Source organism: Pteropus alecto, unplaced genomic scaffold (genome assembly GCF_000325575.1).
Source record: "Pteropus alecto unplaced genomic scaffold, ASM32557v1 scaffold53, whole genome shotgun sequence".
NCBI classification, from domain to species: Eukaryota; Metazoa; Chordata; class Mammalia; order Chiroptera; family Pteropodidae; genus Pteropus; species Pteropus alecto.
Window position 1 is genome coordinate 1389170 of NW_006434366.1, and position 10202 is coordinate 1399371.

General features: G+C 55.6%; 2 protein-coding genes across 4 annotated transcripts in view; both read right to left on the reverse strand.

Moving 5' to 3' along the window:
* Positions 1-710, reverse strand: part of TUSC2 (tumor suppressor 2, mitochondrial calcium regulator) — a 3242-nt gene extending 2532 nt beyond the window's left edge. Inside the window, exon 1 of the mRNA XM_006909133.3 lies at positions 417-710. Coding sequence (XP_006909195.1) covers positions 417-562 — 146 coding nt within the window. The 5' untranslated portion in view covers positions 563-710. The remainder of the gene's footprint in view (positions 1-416) is intronic.
* Positions 711-1506: 796 nt separating this feature from the next.
* RASSF1 (Ras association domain family member 1) lies at positions 1507-10153 on the reverse strand. Of its 3 annotated transcripts, XM_006909135.3 has the most exons (6): positions 9806-10153; positions 7798-7904; positions 3806-3910; positions 3316-3613; positions 3084-3199; positions 1507-2421 (listed from the first exon to the last, which is right to left on the reverse strand). In XM_006909135.3, exons 1-6 carry the CDS (start codon positions 10053-10055, stop codon positions 2275-2277), a joined length of 1023 nt encoding a protein of 340 aa, XP_006909197.1. In that variant the 5' UTR covers positions 10056-10153; the 3' UTR covers positions 1507-2274. The 3 variants fall into 3 exon arrangements, with proteins under 3 accessions (XP_006909197.1, XP_006909196.2, XP_024900597.1); XM_006909134.3 differs by lacking the exons at positions 7798-7904; positions 9806-10153 and adding an exon at positions 7047-7422; XM_025044829.1 differs by lacking the exons at positions 1507-2421; positions 7798-7904; positions 9806-10153 and adding an exon at positions 7047-7751 and having other exon boundaries at positions 2430-3199.
* Positions 10154-10202: the final 49 nt, after the last annotated feature.

Here is a 10202-nt window from a genome sequence, read left to right on the forward strand (position 1 = left end):
CTTTCCCAGCCCCTTTCCTCGCCATTGTAGGGAACAGAAACAGCCAAAACAAAGGGTCATTCTCTCAAAAGAGCTGGGGGAGAGGAAGGCTAGGAGGCTTCAACTTGCAGGCTGGGTTGGAAGGGATGAAAGGAAGAGGTCCTGAAGTCGCGGAGAGGCGCTCTTAGCTTTACCGTGCATAAAGCTGCCTGCCCGGGGACAAGCTACAGGCCCACTCTTCTCCCAGGGAGACCTTAAGAGTAGCCAGGACGCCAGGAACCAACTGCCCGGCTTTCCACATCCCTTACTCCAATGCGAGCCCGAAGTATGGGAGTGGTCCTAACTCGGGTGCAAGGGATACGGCGGCGGAAGCTACCGACAACGCGGGGAGCCTAGCCGCTAGCCTGTCTTCCCACGGGAGGAACCCACGCCCTTACCCGCGGCGCGTGAATACGAAGGGGGGTACGACTCGGCCTCGCGGACGCACCAAAGCTTGCTCTGCGACCGCCGCCTCCGGACCGCCGCCCCCCGCCGCCGAGGCGAAGGGCCACAGGCCCCGAGCTTTGGAGCCGCTGGCGCCCATGTCAGGGCCGCCGGCTCATGGCGGACCCCGCGGCCGCTTCGCTCTCACAGGGCCGTCGGCGTCGCCATACCCTGCTTCGGCCTCCCCTCGCAGGTGCCGCCGCCGTCTTCCGCAGGCTCCGCTGTCTCCACGGAAACCTCATTTCCGCTTCCGTACGCTTCGCACGCTGCCCCTTTCGATTGGTTGCTTCTCTCGTCGGTCTGCAGAGCGGAACCAATAGCCGCCCTCAGACGCTAGGCATCCCAGCACGCACTGCGAGATGTCAGGTCCCGGCAGGCCACGCTCTCTCCAGCTGCGGCAGCTCCCACCCAGGAAAACAGTGGCTAGTCCTGCTGGCTTCTTTGGCGTGTCTCCGTATTCCGAAGGTCAGATCCAGCGGGACTGCTCAACCACCAGGGTTCCCCAAAACAGCATTTTGAGGCCTGATCCCAGGCCAGCCCACGCAGTGCGTATCTGGCCTCATTCTATTCCCACACCATTTTTGAGATCACTACTGTCAGATGTGGAGAAACCGAACGTAAGGAAAATCAAGGAATTGGCCAAATGTCATATAACTACATTCAAGTCTGAAAAACTTCCAATTCAGTGTTCCCAAAACCACCCGAAGATATGCTTCATGATGGCAAGAATGGATAGCTGTACCTTCGGTGCCGTGAGCAGTGTCTGGTTCACAGAAGTAGCTCAAGTATTTAGTGAAGCGTCTCACACAGCTTGCGAGGTGTGTGGTTTCCCTAAGCATTAGCTGCAGCTGATATTCTTGCTCACACCAAGACCTGAGCCCCAGGGTGCTGATTGATGACTGAGTACATATCAGTACCGAACATCCTTCATAAATTGGTTCCATGGTGACCTTGAAAAGGTGTTCTGTGAGCCTGTCCATCACCCTTGGCAGCTAATGATATGAGGGGCAACAAGCTGAGGGCCCATAATGAAGAGTCCAAAAGTAGGAGATTCTTAAATTTTTATTCAGCCAAATCTTTTCAGGGGCCAAGTCTTGATGATGTCACCCCCCACCCCTTTTCCTACAGGAGGCATTCAGCTGAGGCCACAAAATGTTACATACATTCACTCGCATCATCAAAAATACCTGAAGTAAAGACCCTGGCTTTGACTGGCAAACAAGGCACAGACCTGGGCCAGTGCTCACACTCACAGACTCCGGCCCATGGACATCTTCCTTGGAAGAGGCACTGAGGCACTGTTGCTGCACTGTAAGCCAGCGCTCCCTGACCCCAGGGTGTGTGTGGAGCCAGAGGGTACTGTAAAGGAAAATCTAGACTCTTCCATGATGCCTGCCTTACCTTAAACACTCACCCTTGGCTCTGATAGGGCTATCCTGTGACCCCATCCAAGACCCAAAACATACAACCTTTCCCCATAGATGAGGATCTTCATCCTTACAAACACGACCCTATACTGCTTATAGGGTCTCCAAGATTCTCGCATCTGAGATACGAATTAAGGAGACTTCTGTCTGCTCTAACCCTGCTGCAAGCCTGGAGCAGCTTCCCAGGGCAACCCTGGCCCACCAACCCAGAACCATGCTCTGCTACACCCCCTGGTGGACACAGGGGGCCAGCTCCTTCACTGTTCTTTGGGCTCATTTCCCCTCCATGCACACTCATTCCTCAGGCCACACGGGCCCTGTCACACTCACACAGCACGCCCTTGGCGCTGCCTACTCTCTTCCTTCCACCTAGGGGTACAAGAGGTCACCCCAGGGGGCAGGCGTGCAGGGCCTCCTGGATCTTCTGGCGGCAAAAGGAGTACTTCTGCAGGATCTGCCGGAGGTGTTCCTCTTCCTCCCGCTGCAGGATGCGGAGGAAGTTGTGTAGTTCAGGCATGCTGAAGGCATCCCACTGTAGCACGAAGGGGTGACACAAACTGTAGTAGGCATGGCCAGCAGACCCTCCCCAGAGAAGACCAGAGCATCATGGTCACACAGCTAGGACTGGGCTTTCTAATGTCAGGTTCTTGCTGGAATGGTCTGTCCTAGGATTCCCACCCAGTCCATATAGAAGATGGGTCTTACAAAGTAGGGCAGTCACCTCGTGAACAGGCAGCCAAACCGCACGTTCCCAGCTACTTGTGGACAGGTCATTCCCACACTCTGAGTCTAATCTCACTCCATAGACCCAAATACCTGAAAGCCAGATGGCTTCCAGGTAAAAAGTCCTAATGTCTGACTGGGAGCCTCCATGACCATCTGGGTTCATCCATGTGGCTTTGATCTGGCCTGGATCACCATACCATCAGATGGACTCCTGTATCTCCTGAGAACTTTCCACAATGGGACAGAGCAGAGTGCCAACATAGTTCTTCCTGGCTTTTTGGGACAAGCCCTAGACCTTGGCATGAGTGGCCAGGAAGCCTTCACTTTAGCCACAAAGTTCACACGCTCCTGGAGAGGCTTTGCAGGGCTTGTCCTCCAGCCCTATTCTTCCTCCAAGCCTTACTGTAGCTGTAACTCACCAGCCCTGCCCAGTGACAACCAAGAAACGAAGAAGAGCTGTGTACTCACGTTCACCTCCCCAGAGTCATTCTCTTTCAGGACAAAGCTTAGGGCTTTCTCACTAGGCCCTGCAAGGAGCCGTAGCCGCAGGGGCTGCTCATCATCTGACAGCTTCCGGAGGTATACTGAAGGCCAGGCAGGGAGAAGGGAGTGTTTGGTTAGGGTCAGGCCCAGCCCCCTTGCATACACAGCTGCATGCATATGTATCCTCACACATGGTGGGGTCGGGTAGGAAGCCCACCTTGGCCATGGCGCTCAGCTCGCTCAAAAAGCGCAAACTTGCGGGGGTCATCCACCACCAAGAACTTGCGCAGCAGGGCCTCGATGACCTCTCTTGCCCGTGTGCGTGACAACACATGAAGGTGCTTGACAGCATCCTTGGGCAGGTAGAAGGAGGTGCGGCGCCTCACAGCTGGACCCCGCGCTGGGCCCCGTCGGGCATCCTGCAACGTGGGTGCCTTCTTGCTGGAGGGCACCGAGACAGGGCGCACCAACTTCAGCTGAACCTTAATGAAGCCTGTGTAGGAGCCGTCTTTGTTCTGAAGAGAAACCGAACCATGACTAGGTTCCAGGTGAGATGGAACAGAACTGGGCACCAGCAGTCCACTAGGACTTGAATAAATCACTGCTTGGGTCCACCCAAGAATACCTCAGCTGCGACCCTTTCGGCATCAGGCACACAGCTGGATTCCCGCCTCACCCCACATCCCCTTCCCAGGCAGTCAACTCACCAGGCTCATGAAGAGGTTGCTGTTGATTTGGCCATTGTACTCCTTGACCTTCTGCTCAATCTCAGCCTGAGAAAGGTCAGGTATATCCCACTCCACAGGTTCATCCTGAAAGATGGGTCAGCACGGACACAGGGCCCTTAAGAAACCTATCCCACTTCATTGCATGACACAGGCAGAGAGGTGAGCCCAGGTGGGCCACTCCAAAAAAATGACTTCTGGGGCAGCCTTTGGAAACTGACAACAAAGCTCAAGATCTGATGAGAAGAATCCATCACTGGTTCTGCACACTACGGATGGAGACAGCAAAGGCAGAATCATTTGGCTTCTCTCTAGGTGGGGCCCTACAGGTACCTTAAAACCTAGGCAAGTAAAGGCACGAGGCCAGAGGCCAGAAAACGATAGGGGATACTGAGGAGGGACTCTTGGTTTACAGTAAAACTACCTCTCAATTACACAGCCTAATGTCAGGGTGGGGTCAGGATATGTTCTGGAGAAGGCAGCCCACTCTGCCATTCTGCCCTGGCAAAGGGCCATGGACCCACTGCAGAGTGAGAGGTGTGAGGACTGGTGCACACCAGGAGCCCAGCTATCTGTGGGCAGGAGAGGAAGGGCAACCTCTACAACGGCCCTGGTGGAGGGCTTGGGGCCAGCCCTGCATGTCTCAGACATAGTAAGTAAACCACTGTGGCATGCCATTTGATCCTGACCCAAGCTGCACAAAAGGTAGCTTCAGGCCAGGTTCCAATCTGCCAGAGGTGCACAGGCAGTCTCCTGGAGAGCCTGTCCCACAAGCGCCAAGCAGGTAGGCTTCTGCACCTCCTTCCCATTGTCTGGATGTTCACAGCAAAGATTTTAGCTCCTCCACTCAGTCTCTCCCCTGCCCCTCCAGGAACTGGGTTCTTGTCAGAAGGGTGGAGTATGCACTAGGGCAGCCAGGGCTCTCAATTAACTTTCTTTCACCAGCCTTACTTCCTGTTGACGTCAGATAGGCCCTAGTTGGAATGGAAGTGTCACAGACACAGCTGAGATCAGTGTGAGGACCAATGCCTTGTCCCAAGTCCAAAGGGAGTTCCCATCAGAAGGTTTCCTGTATTATAACCTCGTGACCAGCTCTGAGCCCAGGACAGCCAAGCTTCTCCTCGACTGTTGCTCTGGAGCTCCCATCTGAAACCATCTGATGGGGACAAACAGGACAGATAAGGACGTAGGGTGAAGTCCACAGCCTTTTAGCAGTATGCTCTTCACCTAGAACGCACTGCTCTTCAGCAGCCAGCAAGTACATGGGGCTGAAGACTAAGGCTGGGGCACCACAGGAAAAAGGTATTGGGGGAGGAGTGGGAACTGAAGCCTATTTGCTTCCCCAAATTTCCAAAGGCCTCTTGGATGGAGAAGAGCATTGAGAAGTGAAAACTCTAGCAAAACCTTGGTGGGGACAGTGGGAAACCCCATAAGGCTAGTAAGAACAGATGGTGTGGGCTCTGGAAGAAAATGTGGGTTCTAGGGAGGAAAATGGGGGCTGGACCCTGGGAATAAAGGGTGGATATGTTTGTTCAGGACCAAGGAGAGAGCTTGGGACAGGAAGGAGTGTCCCAGTGAAAAGTGCCAGGATGGGAGGGATGATGCTAGGGGCAAAAGGAAAGCTGAACAGATTCTAGGGCCAGAGCAAGAAGAATGAGAATTCTGTTTACAGAACAGGGTGGGCACCGGGATGGCACCAACTTATTCCCCTTCCATGTGATGGCTCTGAGCTCCAGCCTGGGAATGAGAAAACTTGCTTCTTCTCCCTTTCCCAAGTAATCCAGGGGCCCTGGACTGGGAATGCAGTGACCTCAGTTCCAGCCCCATTCCTTCACCAGGTGAACCTGCCTCGGCATCTTTATTCATAAAACAAGAGACCTAGACGGGAGGTCTGCACTGTCCTGTCAGGACTCTAGAGGAGGAAGGGTTTCTTTTTCCATTTCCAAAGCTGACTGTGGAGGAGGATTCCAACAACCATCCCAGAGGGATGCACAGCAGGACCGTGGACTTTCCTGTCTCCTGCACGGTAGCAATTCACTCTCCACTCTGCCACTGTCCATAGCGACTGATGGTTTTATTTTATTTACGACTTGGGACTCCACAGCCTCCTTTTCAATCGATTAGTGTCTTGTTTTCTCACCTTTCGATAATGGAAAACGGCTCAGGCCTGAGTGGCATAGAGACAGGCTAGGGATCCAAACTCAAACCTTGCATCCAAGCTCTGGGCTGGACTTCGAGGTATAAACTTTTCATCTAAAACTCCCTCTTCTTGGTTCATGTGAGGAATTCTGTCCCATTGCTGCCGGGTATACTATGCTTCATAGTCCCCGGCTCTCTTTCCTAATGCTCTGGCCAGGGTGTTCCCCTGAAGTGAACCAGCTCCAGAAGTTAGTTATCTGAGCTTGGTGGTCACACTCATGGCACACAGCACAGACGTCTCTGCTAATGGGGACATCTAGGAGACTCCAAGAGACACAGCTGCTCCTTATAGTCCTGGATTAGTAACTCCTATCTCTCTTAGCCCCCTCCGCAGCCATTTTGCAATCGAGCCTTCCCAATCTCTTGTGGATAAAGAGCTTCTAGACGTTTACGGTCCAAAACAAGGCCTCCTTCCCATCCATTCCCAAATCTCCTTTCTCCAGATCCACTCCAATTTTATTATATGTGCTGCTGAAGCGAGCACTCCAAGTCCACTCCAGAATGGAGATCAGAATTCGCCACATTCCAGCAGCTGGTGACAAGCCAGGACCGGCAAGAAGTGGGGACTCGGCTGGCTCCATCCAGGAGTGTGTAAGGAGGGGTGTGGACCTTCCTTCGCTTCCCTCCTAAAAACTTCTCAATTCCCGGCGAGGACTCCTCCCCCTCCACTTCCTTCTCCTGGTCTCCCAGAGCGGGTGGGAGCGCCCAAACGCGGAAATCGAGGTGCTAGTCCAGACTGCGCGTCAGCTTTAGTCATAGGTGGATAATGCCTGTCCCTGGTCTACCTCAAGCCACATAGCCGCTTCCCCTGGTTCAACCGGTGCGTGACAGAGAGAGCAACGCCTCGGCACCCAGTACTGACGCGCTTAGAGACAGACTGACACATGGTTCCAAAGGCTGGCCCGGGATCCATGCTGACCGGAGCGTGGGGCTGCCCACAAACTCTCCATACAGGAACTTACCGGGGAGGGGCGGGGTCCCAGCAACCGCCCCCAATCCACCGCCCCCAACTCCCGGTCCCCACCTGGTCCCTGCGCGGCCGGCGCACTAGCGAAGTACGCGCCGTAAAGTACTGCTCGAGCTCCGAGTCCGAGTCCTCCTGGCTGCAGTAACCACTGCTTGTCGTGCTGCTCCAGGTCATCTCGAAGGAGGGCGTCCCCGCATCTACCTCACCCATCGCCGCGCCCGCTCGCCCGCCAGCCAGCAGCCGGACCTCGGTGCGCCGGTAGTCTCCAACCACCGCCCCAGACGCGCGTGCGCCTGCGCGTGCGCACTTGCCCGTGTGCGCGTGCGCCAAAACCCGTGTCACTGCTGCAACCGTTAGCACTGAAATGTAGCCAGCAGGCTCTAGCTCTGGTCTCATTGGGGGAGGAACTTTGAGGGGCGGGGCCTCACGCGCCTCGCCTTTGGGAATGATCTCATCGCCCAGGCAGCTCAGCTCCGCTCCGCCCGCAGGCCCCGCCTCCCTTGGGAACAAGTCGGAGGGTGTGCGCATGTGCACCAGCGTGGCCGCAGGACCGGAAGAGAATGTTGGACCGTGTGGACATGGCGTGGGCGTCGACCCAGGACGATTGGGGCAGTCCGCGCGGAGGCAGCACCCCCGGCACCCGTTCGAGCCCGCGCGCAGAGTTAATCACTCTGCCGCGGGTAAATCCGCTGTTAGAACGCTCATTGCGCTTCACGCCGAGCGGATCTAGGCATTGCCTGCGATGTGGCGCGCTCGTGTGCGCGTCTCTGCCTCACTCTTACCCCCCAAACCCCGGCCCCGCGCTCACCACGTTTGTGTCCCGCTCCAGCGCCGGTTCCCAGCCCAGATCCCGGGGCCCGCAGCAGTCCAGGCAGACGAGTGCGCGGCAGCGGTAGTGGCACGTGAATTTGCAATCTGCAGAGAGGCCTGGCTATGAGGCGGAGGAGCCCCAGCTCCAGCTCGGGGAAGCGTCCCAGGGACGGAAGAGAAGCCCGGGGGTGAAGGACGTTGCCCGCCGGGCTCTCCATGATCGGCCTTATTTCCGGCCCCCTTACCGCCCACCGCTACACAAAGTCTAATGTTCGTCCCCCGCGTCTGGAAACTGGAGGGAAGGCCTCAGGCGGCTAGGGATCCTGGCCTACTCAGCAGTTGGAGCTATATCGCCTAGCGCAGAACTTCCCCCTTCCGCATTGTCTGCCCCCTCCCTCCACCCTTGAAGGGGAAAAAAACATTTTAATCAATGTCCCCCTCTAGTTATGTCTCAACTCTCCTCATACCAAAACTTATCAACACTGGTCTACATGCACTCAATTTCTTGCCTTCACTCTTCTAGCAGATTCAGTCGGGTTTGCCTCTCCCTCCAGGAAACTGCCCTGGTCCAGGTCCTCAGCAACCTGCGCAATGCCAAATCCGGCGGCCCCTTCTCCATCCTCACCGCCTCAGCAACGTTTTATGCTGCTCCCCTTGGTTCCCACGGGCCCCCACGACCCCGGTTTTCCCTCCTACCTCCTGGCAGCTCCTGCTCAGCCCCTTTGATTCTGTCTTCACTCCCAAATCTAATGGCGGAGTGTCACAGAGGCTCAGTCTTATTCACTGCCCTGCTCCGTGTACACTCACCTACCCCCGATCTAAGGCTTCCATCACTGACCTCCCTCTTCAGATCAAATCCTGTATGTATCTTCTCGATGTCTAACAGACATTTCAACCCAACATGGCCAAAATTTAACTCATTTTTTTTCCATCTCACCCAATCCTCACCAGAGTTCCTCATCTCAGCAAAAATTACCACTATTCTCCCAGTTGAGGCCAAAAAAACACAAAAACAAAAAACACATCCTTTATACCTTCCTTGTTTCTGCCTCTGACACACACCCAAATTATCCTGTTTTTCATCTCTTTAGCCACTTTATTTCTGGGGAACACTGTGATGTCCTAGCCGTTGTTCATACTTTGTATTCTGTCACATCTCCAGAGTCTCCTCCCAGCTGGATTCAGGAGACTCGTGTACTGGTCTCCACACACATACAGACAGGCCTGGGACACCTTCCCCAAGTTCTTAAATGGGCCAGAGCAATGATTCTCAACCCAGGCTGCACATTAGGAGAATGTTTTTAAAAATCGCTGATACACTCCTAGTTTCTGATTCAACAGGTCTGAGATAGGGGCCAGGCATAGGGGTTTGGAGGGCTGTAAAAGCATCCCAAGTGATTTTAGCTGGTCTGTAGCCAGTGGGAGAGCAACCTCTGCTTGCCGTTGATTCCCAGGAAGGCAGAAGGACCGCTGGCATGTGGGCAGCTGTGTTTTCATGTTTTAGCACCTGATTGACTGGGTCTGTGATATTTGCTACATAAAGACGCAATAAAATTTCTGCTTGCAGGGCGACCACCCAAGGTTCTAACTTTTTCCAGGCCCCCTCCCATTAGTGGGTAAATTCCCATCCTAGGGATTCTGGAAGGGGACATGGTGAGTGAATCTTTGGGAAGGGGCAGGCCTGGGAATATGGACTCAGAGACTGGTAGGCACAAAGCCTTTCTCAGAAAGAGCCAAGGCACTTTAAACATAAGAAACTTGAATCAGCACCTTGTTATCCACAGGCAACTAACTGCCTCTGCCCAGCTGTGTCCCAGAGGCAGGTGGGGCGCAGCAAGGATGTAAAACATATGCCCGCAGTCTCTCCCACGATGGGACAAAGGTAAAGGACTTGGTCCTCAGGGGCCTTCCCCGCCGGCCCTCTTCATCGCAACTTGACCCGCAGCGACAGTGCTGCCCCTTGACCACCCGTTTCGCTCTGACCAGCGCGTGGGGCCGCTACTCACGCGCGCACTGCAGACCCTTGCGCACGACGCCCCAGATGAAGTCGCCGCAGAGGTCGCACCACGTGTGCGTCGTCGGCCCCGCAGGCTGGAAGCGGTGGCCGCGGCCCGGGACCGGCTGCCTTGCGTGGTGGCGTGCTGTGCCCGGGGCGATGCGCAGCGCGTTAGCACGCTCCAGTCGGGTGCGACCCGGGCCGGCGCGCCGCACAGGTGCCAGTTCACGCAGCTCAATGAGCTCAGGTTCAGCGGACATGGCCCGGTCGGACCCAGGCTCCGGCCGGCTCTGAGCTCGAGCCAGAGCGGGGCGGGAGGGACCGCGGGGCGGGCCCCAATGCGGCGCCGCCCTGGAGATCCAGGCAGAGCGGCGGGAGAGCGCCTAGGAGAGCGGCGCAATGGAAAC

Bases quoted from the DNA above. Each gene is read 5' to 3' on its own strand.
- RASSF1 (XM_025044829.1), bottom strand. From the start codon at position 7,517: ATGCGCACACCCTCCGACTTGTTCCCAAGGGAGGCGGGGCCTGCGGGC. The intron at 3,911-7,046 runs GTGGGGACCGGG...CCCATCTTTCAG, and splicing joins GCCGGCCGCGCAGGGACCAG to GATGAACCTGTGGAGTGGGA. The intron at 3,614-3,805 runs GTGAGTTGACTG...GTTTCTCTTCAG, and splicing joins GCAACCTCTTCATGAGCCTG to AACAAAGACGGCTCCTACAC.